Below are 19,144 nucleotides of genomic sequence, written 5' to 3'. Positions count from 1 at the left end.
CATAAGGCAGAGTTTTATAACCAACTACCAGAGATCTCATTACTGACACCATGAATAGGAATACTTTGTAAAATCACTTAGGAACACAATAGTTCTGGGAAAAATACATGTCGTCATTAGCAAAAAAAACATTGTTTTCTGAAGCACAGTGGATTGTCTGTAACAGACATGAACGAATTACAATTATTATTTACATAGTACGCTTATTTCAACACATTATCGGAGACCTGAAAAAGACATTTAATTTCTTACTAATTAAGCCGTAATTTATATTAAAACATATGATTTAATCAAATCATCTGATGATATTGATTCTAAACTTATACATCGCAAACAGAAGTTACGTTTACACTAGATCGGAATGCTTTAAAACGTTTCATACGAAACTGAGTCCGATAGGGATGTACATCCATATATTATATTAATGTTGTTTGATATCTGTGGCGAGTATCTTAAGAGGATGCACGATGCAAATGTTTTAATGTTGGAGGGAAGAGAATCAATAATTTGAAATACTCTACCAACACCATAATATAGACGTTATCAAGGGCCAAGTTAATGGAGTAACTTGTGCCGACCTTCTGTATGAAACACAGACAAAACATACATAATTGTCGTTTTCGATTTTATACATTTACGTTGATTTGAAAATATGCAACCTGTAACCATTCATGGACATGAAAACATAAAAAAACACAGAAGGAATGAAGGACGGTATGAATCGTCCTCACAAAATCTGAAATAGCATTGAATTTCCAGGAACGCCAAAATTTAAATCATTCAAACTAATGTTTTTTCTAAATTTATCTACGGTGCCGAAACTTGGACCATCAAAAGCAGAAAACATTAAATTTAAATTTTTGCAATGGACTGCTAAAAATACGAATGACTCCACACTTTTCAGACTCCAAGTAATGACACTTTACTCCTATCTGTGAAAAATATTTCATGCATTTCCTGAGACATCCATTGAGATGAGTAAAAATAAGGTAGGGTTAGTCATTATTGGAATTACTGAAAGTATTAAATCATATGGTCAAACACCAGCACAATGGACCAAACAAGTAAAAAAATTGTACCCTCCATACAAATTTCATAAAATGCTGAGAAATGTAATGGATCCAATCAACGGCGAAATTGCATTCATGTTCGAAAGAGCAACGCCAACCCCGATCATCAGTTATGATTCAACCGCCCAAGATAGATAATAAAATTTAGTCAACTCATTGACAAACAGTACACTTCATTGCAATCGATTGACAAATAAATTTTCATTACTTAAATTTGAAATCATTAATCACATTTCTGACTTCAATGTTCTTGATGACCGCTCTGTTGACACAATGGCATTTTTTTTTTTTGTATATAGCATTAATTTAATTTTGTCAGGAGTATATGAGACATTATTTTATTCCTATTATAAGTATTGCTAATTTACATTGCCACATTTTTTACCCATGTTTCATTAACGCTGACAGCAGACTATATATAGTAAAAATTGTTCAGTAGAGCAGTTATGTCTAATATGACGGCGCCGTTGGTAAAAGTAGTTTCACTCATTCACGCAAACTATCCGCGTTATTTGAGTTTTGATTGATGGAGATTGTGCTAAGCTTTTAACGTGCGTCTATCATCTGAATGAAGTATATGATATTTCATCCGTCATTAAACGAATATTAAAAATTTTATGTATAGTAAGAGTCCTTATTTATTATAGTTTTATAATTATTAAACCAGGAAAATCTCTTTTAAAGAATACTCTTTGCCAACCTTTTAAAGAAATTGGCTTCATCTCAAACATTGTGGTCACTTTAATGATTATTACCATGTCATTATAATTATAACTCTAAACTATTGATGCACGTTCTATTACTAAAACAAGGAGTTCACACAACTTTATTCACCGTATAACCTCTAAAACGAAATAAGCATTATTGTTATTGTTATGATTTTCCCAAAAGAATCGAGATTTACTTCGCAATAAAACTTTACTATAACTTTCATTGAAATTGTATACACAAATATCATCATAAACCTATAGGTGTCCACTGCTGCTCCTCTCCTCACATGGAGAAGGTTAGAGCATTAATCACCACGCTTGCTCAAGGCGGATTGGCGATCTTAAACTTATAATTTGAAATTATAAGTCCAGGTATCCTTGCGATGTTTGCCTTCACCGCCTGTCAGTGGTGTCTAAATACTCTTATACAGTACATATAACTAGGAAAAAATCACATTGGTACTTGCCAGGTGACGAACCCGCGCCCTAATGCACGAAAGACAGGTCTTAACCTCTAGATCACGACTTTTAATAAAGACTTGTAGAAACTATAAATATAAAATTATACGGAAATTGCAATCATATTTTAAGAATGTTTAGATCAACTTATTTCAGTTTAAAACTTATATTTTCTATAAAAATAATCTAAAACGACTTAAATTAGACTTCTAATACAGTCACTAGTTAGGTATTTATTTTATATTCAATTCAATAAAAAAAAACTATTTACAAGCGAGTATAAACGTCAACCTTTGCTCGGAATAGAATTCCTTGTACTTAATTATATCCACCCTTACACGGTTCAGAAATAGAGAGGACTGTTGAGAAATATGTTGCTAATAGTATTCATGTAGAATAGGGGCAGATCTACGGGGAAATGGTTGTGGGGGTTATAACCCTAGCTCGGCTAACTGGGTTGACAAATGATGATAAAAAATAACTTACAACTTATATTCCTTGTAATATCTTCAGTAAAAATAAAGTAGAAGTACATTTTTTTGCTGAATATTTTTAATTAATCTCGTTTAAATACAAACAAAACGCATAAACGTTTTAATGGACGATTATTTAAGAACTCCAAAGACCTATCAGAAAACATGTACTAAGAAAATTCCTTCCTTTTCTTGAATATATAATACAAAGAAAATCTTTATTTGAAATATGCGCTGGGAACAAAAAGAAATTCAAAGGCAAAAACGGGTTATTAAATAATTCTTTTGCTCCAGCTTACTTTTTGTAAAAAACATTGCGTGAAAAATGCTTAATGGGTATGTTTTTTAATTTCTTTTTATGATTACTAGTAGTTTGATTTTTAATGACTTAATATAAAAAAAAACAATTTTTTCAGTAAACAGGAAAGAAAAGTATACAATAATGTAAAATATTTGACCAACTATTAGAATAGCCCACTTTGATACGTTAAAAATAAAAAAAAAATAAGTAAATAAAAACCGACAACAAAAATACAATATAAGAACCTGGAACTAAAAAGCAAGAAATAATTTTACACTTAAATACAGTTTCCTAAGCTAGCCTATCTAAAAATAAATTCTAAACATCTGCACAAAAATCGACAAAACAAGTTAAGTTGATAAATGAACACTACTTTTATTTATCTATACATATAATAAGACAGTAAAAATCGAATGTCGGTACAATTAATATTTGTCCAAAAAACTGATAATAGGTAATTAAAGACCATAAAAAGGGGTTATAAAAACCAAAAAAAAACAATTTTTGAAATTTTTGTCTGTCTGTCAGTCTGTCTGTCTGTCTGGTACGTTATAACTTCAAAACTACTCAACGGATTTGAACGCGGTTTTCACAGTTGGATTACATATAATAAGGAGCATTGTCGAAACTTTGTTTCGTCAAAATCGGTTAAGGGAAAAAGAAGTTATGGTCAATTGAAAATTTACTTCAAGCACTCGTTCAAAACTTTTAGACACTACAACTTAATATAGATTAGTTATACGAGTATATTATACATTACTTAATAGTTCATTAGTTATGTTAGTTACTCAAAAAATATGTTAATCTTAATATTAAAACTTATGAGAGGTAACAAAAATAAAAAATAACGAAGTGCGCGCGGGCGCGGTTGAAGAGTTGAACACTGTGCTCGATAGATGGCGTTGATAAAATATGCCATCAACCTAGAAGTTGGTTGATGATAAAACTGAATTACATGTTTTTTTATACGACACATTATCAAATTTATTTAGGTAGAGAGAGGAGCTTGAACGGTGGAGGTGGGCGATTAACGCGCGTTAGATAGGGGCTCCTTAAACCTACACCTGGGTCGCAAGTCCCAGGCACTGTTGAAGCTCCTCTCCTTGCAACGCGATGGACCCTGCACCCGCACGGTTCATCCTTGGAATGGAGGTTTCGTATCTTGCCGCAAATAAATCGTGTGAGTATGAGTGTTTTTAGAAGGTATTTTTTTTTTTGGCTGCCTTAATAATAACTTATTATAATTTGCAGCATCATCTTCAAAACCTAATATTGCTAAATAATCAAGCAAAATTTTAATTTAAGTATACAAAAAGATTTATTTTTATTCTTTCTATTGAATATATGAATCAACATATACATATATACATAAATAATTTGAACAACGACTACATCAATCCAACATAAGTGTGTATCTATTGTTTTAATTAGAAGGATTCCTGTAAACATTTTTAGGCAGTCTTTTTTTAATATCTGGAGTTATTTAAAGCCAAAACCAAGTACTAAATCGAGTTATAAATTTTGAGTGCACATGTAGGTGAATTCTAGTTCTGAGTCAGTATGATTCATTTACATTAGACAGGCAATAAATTAGAGAGGCTCTAGAAAGACGTACTGTTACCTGTTACCTGTCTGCTGAGTGATGTGAAGCATCGTTTTATATAACTCCAAGGCAAATGTTCCTTGAAATGGTAGTTAAAAATTATGAAATAAAATATTTCATTCTAATAATCTTATATAACATCTGAGGGCCGTTTTAGCAAACACGTGAAATGGATTTGGTGTAAAATAACCTTTTATACACTACATTTACTATATAATAAATATAATTATAAATGTACATATTTTATAACTGATTAGAATACAACCTCTATTTTCATTGTAGTTAAAAAAAAAGAAAAAAAATTCAAATAAATTTTATATCTGAAAAAGAAAACGAAATATTATTTATTTAGATAGTCTCCTATTTTTTTTATTCTTTAATACCTTTAGGAATCTTTGTCAAAAATATTATTAATATTATTTAGCAAAGAATATTTTTTTACGTTGTTTCATAATTCTATTGAAAATTAAACGTAATCTCTTTTGATGTTATTCAAGTAATTTTGTATAATCGGTTTTGTAATTTAGTATAATAGTATAATCGGTTATACAGTAATTTAATCATAATCATAATTTATAACATAGGAAACATTAGTTTCCAAAATTTGTTTTGCTAAAATAAAGGAAAGTTATAATCCTGACAATTGTAACTTCAAAAAGTGTCGGAAAAGGGTCTGTTTGAGTTAGCGACGAACAAAATATTGAAGAAATGGTTTTCGAATTATCTACATTTCAAGTAACAGTTACCAACTTTGATGATTATTTAGGAACAAAGTTTTACGTAATTAAAAAAACTTTGTCTTTGCATATTCGTTCAGCTTCAAAGATAAAAAAAATACTGTCAATTTACTGATTATTAACATTAATATTTTACATTAGAATTTTTTATTAGAAACATTTGGGTGAGGAAACGGGGAACTATTCTTAAAACACTCTTGTTGAATACCTCCAAAAGTTAGAGAGAGGTATTCCAAGAAAGGGAAACGAACAAATGCCTAGAAATCCGAGATCCTTTAATAATTTTTAGCACAAAGGAAGTAGTATCGTGCTCGTTTCATTTATCATAAGTTGAGTTTGAGACTCCTCTTACGCTGATAAGAATATTAACTATTACTCATTTGATCTCTAAGGTATAGAAAATTTTTCATATACATATAAGCTAGTGAAACTGCATAATACATTAAATTACTGCTGACTCCTAGCTAGTTAATTCGAGCACTCAGCCGAATAGCCGTCATATGCACATCTGCTGAAGTATATGAACTATTTGATTCAAATTTCGACACGTAATCTTCTTATTGAGACGAATTAAATATAATCACAACATCAGAACCACTAGTGACTAGATTGAACAACAAATATTCTAACTCAGAAATAAATAAGACTATTTACATATGTGAAACAATTTTTTATTCCTGATTTGTTAGAATTTTGGAATTGTGTTCAGAGAGAAATGAATAGTGAGAACTTACGAGTAATATAATTTATATATTTATCAATGTTATATGACTCCAAAGTCGTGTTGCGGGTGTAAGTGCAATGACGTAATGCGGCCTGGCTCGGAGCAGTGTAAGACGAGAGATACGAGGGGTTTTAATTAGTAGGAGTCTAACACTCCGTCTTGCCCTGGCTCTGGCAAGAGGGGTTATTTGATGATGAGGTGTCACAGAATTCGAACTACATATATAAATGTAACGAGGTATTCCCTTGCAAATTACACTGAATAAATTATAGCCTATGTGTTATTGTAATGTGTAATCTAGAGTAAGACAATGCTTTATCAGAATCTGTCCAATTGTGTATACAAGAGCAACAAATATCCATACAACCTCACAAATTATCGCTTTTAGAAGAAAGTGAAGATTATCTTGATATTTTTAAAATAGCAATACATAAATAATGTACCTAAAGAAACTAATAAGCAATTTATTACATGGTAGAAGTGTTATCTCCTGGTAAGTCATGATGTGAGGAATAACACTTATACTAAATCAAAAATATAGAAGAGTGATTTCACACACGGTGTCCATATAAAATGGCATAGAGTGCCTAGTTTATGTTATAATGTTGTCTAACTAGCGTAATAATTATTAGGGCTAAAGTTAAGTCCTATTACATAAAACAAAAAAACTTAAACTTGAGTAATAACTTGATCACTACTCTCAGGTTAAAAAGGTAGCTGAATTTACTTTGCATATTTATCTAGTATTCTAATATATACCTGACTAATTGCTTTAAGAGGAAACTTACGGAAAAGACATATTTTTTAATTGTATATACCTATGTTAGGTTGAGAGGTTAACGATTTTTCAGTTGGTCTTTACCTTCGGATTAACAAATCCAACTTAATCCTAATCGCTTACAGATTATGTGATTTTAATATTCAACATTCTTGATTCTACTTGGCTTTTCTTTCGCATAAATAAAAATTAGAACATTATATTTAAAATATAAGTGGAATAACAATTCTTTAAATCTTTGTATAGTTTAAAATAAGACGTGGATGTGTTACAGTTTTTAAATTATATTATATGTTTTAAAAGTACTAAGTATTTGTATTAAAAATTAAACATTTCACGATATCGTTATAATTAAAAGAAAAACATACATTTTCATCCAAACGAAGCAGATGTGTGGAAGCGAAGCAATTTGTTTTAGTTAAAAATGCCACAGCTCTGAGATTAGGTAACGTATGTTTCTCAGAAATTCTTTTCTAAATGATAATTCTATTTTTTTTTTCAACGTGACACTTTCATAACGAGTTCCGTAACACCTTATTCGGAGCGAATGTAATGATGAATTTAAAATCTGAAATACGATGAGAAATTGTACACGGACGTAAATGATAATTGATTTTTTAGAAATTAACAGTAATACCTACGATTATTTGAATTTATGAACATGAGTCACATAACCACAGTTTACTATTATATTGCAGCATTAATGACGAAGTTATGTGAGGTTTTGTAATATCATTAAATGCATATTTCCACTTCATACTGTTCAAATTGTTAGGAAATCAGAGAACTGAAAAAAATAATTTGTCTTTTTCGATCCAAGCCTTAAAAAACCTGAATAAAGTATCAACAATTCATAAGGCAGAGTCTTGTTTTCTTAACCTGTGATCTCAAGAGAAATCAAGGAAAAAAAAAACTATGACAAAAAATATTTTTAAGAAAACCATTCATAAAACGTAATATGACTAAATCTAAATCGAATAACATTTAATGAAATTTACATCTAGTTTAATTTAACAATGAAATTTAACAATATAGTTAAAAATATAATGCGCATATTTTGAATTGAATATTAATGATACCTCTGCTAACCTTAATATTAATAGATTAATATTAACTGAAATCAACATATTTTAAAGTATTCATGGCACAATTTTTATTTGATTCGTTCATTATTTTGTGAAATATATAAACAAAAGTGTTGAACTGAATATTTAGTTATAAAACTCTCGACCATCGACAGATTTGAATAGCGTCGTGTTCAGCACATTACTCATTTCATTAAAATGGTGGAAATTATCAGAGATTTTAAAACATCAACTATATATTTGACAGTATTTTTGTTAAAAAATAAACCATTAAACTTGTCCATTTTGTAATGCACTTTGAAAAAGGAGAAATAAATTTTAATGTATTGTAATTTTAATTCAATATTCGCCTTTTCCAATTATTACTAATCGGGGAACAATCGCCTCGAAACGTGGAGATAATTAATTTGACTATATATTTATATATATGTACATATATAAACACCTTTAACGTTTGTTTCGAATTTTTACCAAACCACGTTTAATCAGGAGGGTTATGTCTGAAACATGAATTAAAATATATTTTTTGATCCCAAAAAACCATAGTCTCTCCTTAATTCGTCTCAAATTCATTTTGTTCAGATCAATTCGATTCGTTGGACATCATAAGTCTCCTTCAAGAACTCCTATCATAACAGTAAGTTCCATTTTGACACTTAAACTAAAAAAATAATTTAGGAAAAAATAAAATATTTTATGCATGTACAGAGAAGTATCATACAAGTTGTAGTGTTCAGGTATTTCAAAACTCATGGGATTTCAAATCAATAATATTATTAGCTCTAAAATTTACAATGTCCCTAGGTGTTAACACTACCTCTATATAAATAAGAATATTAATAATAAAGGAAAAATTATTTAAATAATACATATCATTATGTTTTATACGTGTGAGTTGAATAGAACTAAATCAATTGAGGCGTGCTGTCAACTGAGCTGTTAAATCTGTTTATATTGATGACTGTATCAATATATTTTTATTATAAAACAAGGGCAATACCGCGGCTCTGTCGCTATATATTTATTTAAATTAAAGAGTCATGGTTCTGCAAAACGCATAATATATAAGAACACGTAAAAGATATAAACATTCTGAGCCACACGTATCCGCCTGCCTTAAAATTCCTTTAATTTTAACTTCAACTTACGCAATATTTGTTGACTAATGTATAAAATATATATACTTATATAATAAAAAGAAAATAATATAACTTCTATAAACATTTTAAAATAAATAGTAATGTAAAATTATTAATTGAGAACGAAAATTCAAGTTAATATGAGTGAGTAAGTTGATATGAAATTAAATTAAAATCATTTCTTAATACTTTTATCAATACGTTACACTTTATAAAGTGAGCGGTACAAATCAATTTATTTATTATTAATGGTTTTTTGAACATAATAGTACTATTTATATTGATATTAAAGATAAAAAACATGACCCTCTCTTATGAATTGTTGATACCTTTTTCTGTTCAGAAGTCTCGGCTTGAGACAAAAAAGACGAAAAATATTTCACGAATATTACATGTATCTTACCCTTAGTTTGAGTGGAAATAAGTGGAAAGCTTATACAGATCTTATAGTAAATAATATGGTTTTACGTATTTATGAAGTCGGTTAGAAAATAATTTGAGGTATAAAACTATTTACAATGTTTATATATATATATATATCACAAGTAAATAACTGAACTGATATTCTTCTCGTTTTCTTGTTGTAAAGTTATGCAAGTTATGTGAAATTGATAATTATTAATAAGCTTTGCCCACTTTACTTATAATATAGAGCCTTTACTCCGTTTTGTCTTACATTTTTATTATAATAATTAAAAGAACTTCAATGAATCAATTAATAACATAACTTATTTTCGATAAATAAGAATCAATCGTTACGAGATTGGTAAATTTCAATTACTATCTTCAATGATTCATACAATTATAAACCTATAAGTAAATGAACTTGCATTAATTTTAAAACGTTTATTTATTTACTCGCCTTCAGTAGAACTTAAGGCAGTCCAAAGATCATTTAAATCGAATCAGAAGGATTAAAATATCTTATCTATATATACTCGTATAATAACAACACTTATCCCAAAACGTCTTATTTGAACAGAGTTTCCAAACTTTCTGGTGTTAAATTAGTTATTTACATAATAATGTTATTCTTGTCTCTTGCGGGCTGTTGTTTGTAGGTATGTTATAATAGCTTCACCTTAAATTGTTCACTGAGTTTGTCAGTTTGACCTCCATGCATAGCATCTAAAACTTTATCGAGATCGTGCATTTTACATAATTTTAGAGCAATACTTTATAATATATGTTACATTATTATATATATAAGTATATATATACTATTATATTAATTTATTTATTCTGAGAAACATTACAAGTGGTATACGTTATCTATATTTAGCACAATATAATTATACATAATGCCAACAAAATTTCCACTTCTTAATAATCATGAAGTGAAAAAACTTAAGTTAATTTAAAGACTACTAATAAAAAATACAAAATAAATGAAAATAGAACTTTTGCTTAGTGTTAATTAATAAACAAAGAGATAAATACAATAGTGCTATAAATTATAACACGTGATGCACATGCATGCACATAGTATATATGAATGTTATATTATTCTATAGTGGTTAAAATTAAAGATTTTTTGACAAAAAAAAATTAAGGTTATACATTCACTATTTGTACCATAAGTTACTGGTTGTATACATTCACGATTTGTACCATAAGTTACTGGTTGTATACATTCACTATATATGCCACAACTTACTGGTTGGACCAATTTAATTTCTAAATTAATTTACTTAAGCCATGTATTGAAATTTCGATATATTTATATTTGCTATTGTACATATAACAAGCTATTACAATAAAGAATTTTTTGTTATAATTAGTTCTACAAGCGGTAGTTGAAAAAGTGTCATAATGACGAGAATATACGAGGCCAATTAAATGATCATTTACTCAACGGATAGAGGTGTTCCACCAAGTTATTAATAATTTTGTACAGAAAAAAATATATGTATCTTCTAAACGATTTGTATACTTGTCATAAATTGGATTCTGTTTGTTGATATGAACGAGTATAGGTGTTGTATAAAATAAGAAATAAAAGAGGGTTTCTGAGTCCCGCAGCTTAGCTAAGTATAAGATAGGTTGTCTAAGTAAGATGCTTCACCGCAATTACTTTATTTAAATCGATTCATTAATGAGTAATAATTTTATGTTTTTTCCTTGCAAACATGACTATGCAATAGTGTTCCAAATTAACGTGTGATCAATTAGAAATCAGCATTGTTAGAAGTAAATTTAATTTCGTGGTAAGTCTGTAACGTTACTCATCTGACTGTTTTTAATATTTTAGTATCAACAGTACACAAGTATTAAATAGTACGGGATGAAGGTTGGAGCCCTGGAGTATTCTCAGAGTATTAACGTAATTTTTACAAAAGCTAACATAAAAACCTTCACAGCATAAATTCTTCGTTACATTTATTTCTACTTTTACGTTGTTGTGTGTTAGCAACAGTCACTAAAGGACTGGCAGTATTTTTAGTGTTTCCCTATACTATTATTTTTCTCTTTTAAAAAAAAAACAATTAAAAAATATGATTATAATTTTTTAGACTAATATATATGAATTATGAAAACCTTACCTTGCATTGGGGGAATTGTTCTGGCGGCCTGGTGACTCTCCATCCCAGCAGCGGCGGTATACAGACGAGACCACTCATCAACCAAACAGCGGCTATCATCAACAATGCGCGAGCTGGCGTCCGCTTCTTCAGATAGTCTACTGCCTGAAAAGAAGTTCAAACTTTATTGACATCTCGTCTGTCCGTGATCACGATCGCTGCAAAGTAACCGAAACGTCGGGAGTATGTAATTTTAACAAAAAAATAAAGCACGCTTAGTAAATCCGAAAAATATTAGTTTCTATTAAATGAATACTCGCGAAAGTCTTAGATATCATTAATTACTTAATCTTACACGAGCTCTACATTAAAAACTTAAAAATATATGTCATATGAAATGATAGACGTGCGCCAACAATATTACTTATTGTATTATTCCCTGCAGATATCAAATAAGTCTTTAAATTCTCAACGAAGTACAGAAAATTTAGCAAGCATCATATGAGTTTTATCCAGTAATATTAATATCAAAAATTCTAAAAGTAGTCTTTATATTAATGCCAGTCGCTTCGACAGGTATGCAAGCCAATTTAACCGGGAGTGCGTGAATAGATATTTGAACGAATATAAATAACTTTATTTATCTCAATAAATATAATGCCTAAATTATTATACTAAATTAAGTCAATTTATATAATTTTGCACTGTGAACAAAAAAATATTAATACAGTTATCGACCTCTCATATTCTAGCATTACCGTCAGGATTTCAGACGAATAAAACGGAACTGCAAGCTATAAAGATATGTCCAACATTGATTGACCTATTTTCTTGTGATATTAATCGAGACGGATTTTTTTAAATCAACGACAGATAATAAAAATCACTATATTATTAAATACGTCATTCCTTCAATGAGCCGAGACAAATAGATTACAAATATCGAGCCATTAAAATGAGTGCCAAACGCAATATTCCAAGATTTAATGGCTTCGCTGTGCACTCGATACGAACCGCATATCGTAAAGACATCAATAAACACATTCGAGAGACATAACGTTGCTTTCGGAATGCGGCATAATGTTTGTATGCTTTTATCCGAGACTCTATATTCTGTTTTCCATAATGAAATCCAACGGCTAATGACCAGGGAAGTCTATTCTAAGAGCGTTTGATAAATAAGAGTTGATATTGTTGACGGTTCTTATTATTGGACTACAATGATGATAAATCATGAAAATAAGAGCAAAGTAATTATAAAACATTTTTGCCGTCAGTCTCATTCAGTTGTACTGTCTGTACAAGATGAAAACTTTTCTGTCTTACTGTTTTCTAAACTTAATAATAATCTGATGAGCCCTTTAAATCTTGAACAAACTTAGAAATTAATAATAACAATAACTAACAAGTCAGCGTCTAAAGTTTAATTTTGATTAAATTTAATATAAAATCTACATTTACCATCATCAACAAATTACGTCCAAACTTATAATAGCCGATCCTTTACAATCGTGAATTGAGAAATCCGATGTTAATATCCGATTCTATTTCCTCGATGTTGTGATTTATTATAGTCATACAATAACGTCACTTACACGCACAGACAGAAGACAGCTGATGCCGGACTTATTGTTGCCAAATAAAAGAGCTATTAAGGAATTAATGATTCTAATTAAAACGTAATGCTTATCATTAATTCGAGTATTCCCTATCGCAACGAGCTGATGGGGTTTTGAATGGCGATTATATCATTATTGGTTGGGGAGTCTCGACCCCATTTATGCATCAGACGTCCCCATAACATTCTAGCTGGACAGTGGATTAATTCTCCAGTAATATATTTATTTGTCTCCTTGTCTACTTATATATTATTTTATATTTTTAATTATTTTGTATTACGAATAAAAAGTGGTATTTCATTTCAAAATAACGTCATCTAGTTGTGTATTTTTCTGTTTTTAGGTGACAATTAATAATGAGTATTATTGGGTGATTAAAGACTTTGACAGTGTCTTCGTAAATGGATCTATGGAGTGAAACCGATTACGAGCTTCAGTCTAATGTTAGCCAAAATATGAATGACTTTGAAAACAATATAATGAAATAGTTTAACGTCTTATAACAAACAAAATGTTACATAAATATAAAATGTGGCACATAGCGTATATTATGGTTAAAATCAAAAATTGATATGTGTATTTTTTTTATTTAAAATATAAATTTAACTATGAGTACATAAAATAGTTAAAACATTCATATTCATAGCAATCGTCAAAAATAATTCATCGTATAATGCTTTTGAAGTGGTTATTTCAGTTAGACATAAAATGTAGTTAGTATAAAAGTCGTATTCGCTTGTAAAATAAATGGGACCCACTTCATAAATGAAATGATATTCAATTTTATAAACACTCGATGTTGTAAAACCGGTCTATAGAAGTGAATTTCAATGCTTTAAAAAAAATATTATAGGAGCAGATTAGTAAATAAAAAAGTTTCAATATAAGCTTTCGAGTTGAACTTCTAATACAGGATTTAATGTACAACGAGAATTATATATATATATTTTTTTTTTAACTTGAAGCAAATACTTTTTTTTGTTGAATAATTTTGAATTAATATGAAATATATTATGTTGGTGCTATATAGTATATATTGTGCTTTTTATAACATTTTTTTTTATCATCCAACAAAAAATATAGAATTAGACAAGTAATTAATTAAATTGTACTACAAAAAAATTTAACCTTCGAATACTAAGCACAATATTAAAAATATGTCTCGTCGAAAGAGAATAGTATTTAAACAATATACAATAGCTACAAAATAAGAAATAATTTCTCCGTGTAATTAATATAACATTTCAGTCTGATTGATATATTTAGTCTAGAATACTTCAAACATTATTAGTATCAGACTTATATACTTCCATACAGCTTCATATTTCACTAACAACTTTTAATTAGTTTTTTTTTGTCTCATGAGAATTACAACTTCGTAATTAGTTTTAGTAATTGAAACAGGCTGAAATAAGTTTTTAAAATCTCCGGGCGCATAAATTTTCAATTAAACTTATACGAGTACTTTATTGCTTCAGCTGAGATATAACTAATCTTCAGCAAAATTTCAACATTTCAGTTTCAGTTAAGTAATATTAATTACACGGAATTTCGTTAATTATAAATGACTGTAATCTATAAAGAGTCCCCCCTTTTGTGAGTATGCTTTGATAATAATCCTGTCTTCCTCGTCGTATTGTATATAATACGATAACTATTATAACTGTAAGTTATTACGTTACAAACTAACGTTTTGCTGTTTCTAAGAAAACAGTCTTGTTTATTTCTGTATGACTGGTAATAAACATTATGATGGGCTACAATTACACACAAGCTTTAACTGCGGTTTAGAATGTACGTAGAAATTCAGTATTAATATTTGTATATATTATATTACATAAATATATAATGTATAATAAGACGACAGCCAACACGTAATAAGATCAATCCAATCATCGTCACCAGTAATTTGATGGAAATAAAGCCGTAAATATTTCGAATAAGAAATTATCGAATTATATTGAAAAAAAAAACCTTCATCAATAAATATCTGATTAATCATTTACATACCCGGAAATGATGTCTTTGTTTAATACATCATTCGTCTGCTCAATACTTGTGATGAATTCTATGTTTGTAAATAAGTTAATTTCGAGTATTTAACGAAGGAACTACGTCATACATCGTAAGTTTTAATATTTATTAGTTGTGGAGACATCTTTATGGACTGCTTTATAACATCCAGCTAGTACATGAGACGTTCGAGTTCGAGGTAAATATAGTTTAGAACGGTTGCTCTTGAACGTGATCAGACGTTTAAATAGCCGAGTCGGTGACCTTTTTAATGGTTTACCAATAACCTATCACCACCACCACCACCACCACCACCACCACCAAGAATAAATATTACAAACAAAACACATTTTCATTCAATTAACTTTTGACGATTGATTTATAGCCAATACGTTATTAAGTGATATATGTATTTATGTATATTTGAATAACTAACAATAACAACAATAAATAAATAACACATTAACGAAAGGTTTTTTGCTGTAGTTGAAATCTAATATGAATCATTTAGACTAACTGATTAAACATGAAGTGAAAATACAATTTTTATGTAATTTTTTTATTTATTATGTTTGTATTTAATTGATGTTCCTAGTCTGACGGTTTTCTCCAACTTTATACTTTATGTCGAATCTTTAAGGTTTCCATATTAATAATAATAAAAAAATTTAAAGTATTTATTGTCTTGTGTATGTCAAATTATATATTTTTTTCGATTAACACATGATTTTTTGCTTTTATAGACAAATAATAAGTCTATGGAGTTAATGTAATAAAAATTATGTTATAATAATTTCATTATTCAAATTAATACAAACATTTAGTCGACTTAAAAACTTCCTTCTTTATGACGTCCGGTTTTAAAATTATCTACGTTACGCCTTCTAACATTAATTATCTGCTGGTAAAAAAAAACTCTAGCCGTTCTAGAGATTCAGTCCAGTGAAAAGCTGTTCATCTTAAATTTAAATGTCTGTTTAGACATTTTACTTATCTATTATAAAATATAACGTACTTTACACAAGATGGAAGGTATATAAATGAATCTGATATTTTCGGATTACTACGCAATTTTATTACTTCCGCGATCCCGGTTGCTGAAAAGTAACTGAAATGTCGGGAGTACGTATTTATTAAAATAATAAAATACGCGTAGTAATTCACACATATTAGTTTCATTTAAATGACTCGCGAAAGTCTTAGATCTCATTATGTGGACCAGTACGCCTGGAAATCGACAACAAAATACGCCGGTTGGAGTACCTCGAGACGAAGAAAGCTAAATTATTACCATCCTTGAATTTCCTCAAGAGATGCCGGCTTCATGACATCATGCCAACATGTTTCAAGTTATCCGCTAAAAAAGACATCGGCAGGATACTCCACCAGGCAAGTAAACGGTTACTTTGTCATCTTATTAGATACCATATGTTAAAAAAAATACATATTGTGTTTGTATGTATAAATTTTCACTAACAAATAGATTAATTTCATAACGAATACAGAAAAACAATAATGAGATGAATTATTATTTTCTTTAATTTCAATTCATTTTATTCCATGTTGGTATCGTGTTATTAAATCTACATCGTTAAGATAACAGTTTATTGTGAAGTTTTTACGACATCACATTTTGTTGGGACGTGAAACTCGTATGCTCATATAATTATTAGTTTTGTTCGAATAAATTAAACTTTTATTACTTTTATTTGCTTTGCTATTGCTATTTAAAGAAAACACAAATTTACCAGTAGTGTTATTTTCACAATTTTTTTTTTCAAAGCAATATATATGATGTTCTTAATTCAGGACCTTTATGGTTCATTTACACAGAGAACCGTTAATACAAAGATAAAACATTGTATTTTTAATCAGTTACGTTCTCGAGTCTATTAAGTTCCAAACAAATTAAATACCAAACTTATGCCATTTAAGACAGAATAATTATCATAATAAGTCTCATCCAATCTGTTAAACCATTCAATAGTCTAGAAAAATGTTTTGCTTTGTATTTATAACCATAATCTAGCAAGACTTACTATTTATTATAGCCACAGAAAAAAAAACCAAAATATTATAAATTATAAAATAAGTGATAGCCTGTATTCATACTAGCTTTGGGAGCCTGAATATTTGAATAAATTTTTATTTGTTACCATTCGGAAAATCCACAATAGAAGTCACGCATGTCTTACATGTCATGTATATTACTGTACTTTCTAAGTAAATTTCTGATGCAAATATAAATGAAATAGAAAAGCTTTTATATTTTAAATACATTATTAGTGAATTACACGCGGACCCCGCGGGAGTCTGCAGCCGATGTGATTGAATTATTCTCATTGTAATCCGAATCAATTCATGTTAACACACTTTCCACTTAAAAGCTTAGAACCAAGTGAATTAGACGAATTATTCAGAGTTCGTCAATTAAAAACTTTTTCACTCCTACAATTCCTTGTTACAGTTTCAATACATTGTCAGTTTCTTTGTCTCCGTAATTTTATTCTCTGGGAATAACATCGACCTTCTTTGTAAAATGTTAACTGCAATATAATTCCTTCAATTTAAATTCGTGGGCGACATTTTTATCGTTCTTGAAATCTACATGTATAAATCTCTTTAAAAAATTAAATAATCGGTTCTTACTCGTATTAAAGTTATTAAAAACAGAAAGTTTTATAAAAAGATAAAGTGTAAACTATACTAAATTTTACAAAAACATTTTTATTCAGTTTTTCTATTAAAATTAAAATTTTTGTTTGTTTATTCTCTCTACCAATATCCTCTAAACTTCATCAATTTTCAGGTTTAAAATACATTTTTTTTATATATTGCTATTAATTCGTAACCTTTTTATATATATTCAATTTAATTACAACAAAATTATTAATAAGATCAAATTATAATCGCATCTCCGACGAGAAAAGCTGTAGGGGCTAGACAAGAGGGCGGTATTCGGCAGTAGAAGGCACACATATAATACTTACGATAAGCAATGATTTATACTTACATACGGAAAGTATAGATATAATAGCTTTATTTACATTTAAAAACAAATTAAGATTTGCATCCCAAATATTTTATAATCGATATTAATATAATAATTAATAATAGCTGTACCAATATTAGTTTAGATAGCAAAAATGTAAGTCATTTTGTTAAAATACAAGTCTAAATGGAGCCTTCTAAAAACCCAAGCATGTCTCGTTTTTCTCTCGTTTTTATTCACGACTGAAATTTATTTGACGGATTCCTATCTGCGCTGAGTGATAGAGTGGATTCGATGTTGTACAGTCTTATCGATACGATGAAAAAAATACATCGATTGTTTAAAAAAACACTATGGTAACGATGTACAAACAACGGCTTAGTAAAATAAATGATTCAAAATCACAATTATACATGTAAAAGGCATTAAAAATTCACGACATACATGTTTTAATAGAAAATATATTTGACGATGAAATTCTAGGTGATATTTAAGCTTAACTTAAGTAAAGTTACCTTATATAAGTATGAAGTGTTGAACAGACATTTTAGCTGCGGACAGAACTAAAATACTTAAAAGTTTGTATAAGAATTTTACTCAAAAGAAATTTCATTTTTATTACTATAATCCTTACATTTAAAGTAAAAATAGTATTTTATTATATATTTAAAAGTGGTGTTTATTAAAAGACACTGAAAAAACACTGAAAAACTTAACATCTACAGATATAATAACTGTAAATAAAACCGAATCTTATACTTGTAATATTGTATGTTTTAAGATATAGGATCTGGTTTTGTTATTAACAATAAAAATTCCTAAGAGTTTCCCTTAGATGCCGACCTATTAAAATAATTCCAGGAGTACAAATTACTTAAAATATAAATAAATACACAAGGTCATAATGACCTTTAAGTGG

The 19,144-nt window shown here is 28.8% G+C and overlaps 1 protein-coding gene across 1 annotated transcript in view; it reads right to left on the bottom strand.

Moving 5' to 3' along the window:
- Window positions 1–19,144, bottom strand: part of LOC116774774 (alpha-2 adrenergic receptor) — a 196,550-nt gene that overhangs the window by 133,505 nt on the left and 43,901 nt on the right. Inside the window, exon 2 of the mRNA XM_032667521.2 lies at window positions 11,623–11,766. Coding sequence (XP_032523412.1) covers window positions 11,623–11,766 — 144 coding nt within the window. The remainder of the gene's footprint in view (window positions 1–11,622; window positions 11,767–19,144) is intronic.

The sequence above is a fragment of the Danaus plexippus genome, chromosome 23 (genome assembly GCF_018135715.1).
Source record: "Danaus plexippus chromosome 23, MEX_DaPlex, whole genome shotgun sequence".
Lineage (NCBI taxonomy): Eukaryota > Metazoa > Arthropoda > Insecta > Lepidoptera > Nymphalidae > Danaus > Danaus plexippus.
Note: the sequence above shows the minus strand (reverse complement) of the source record. Positions and strands in the feature narration are given on the sequence as shown.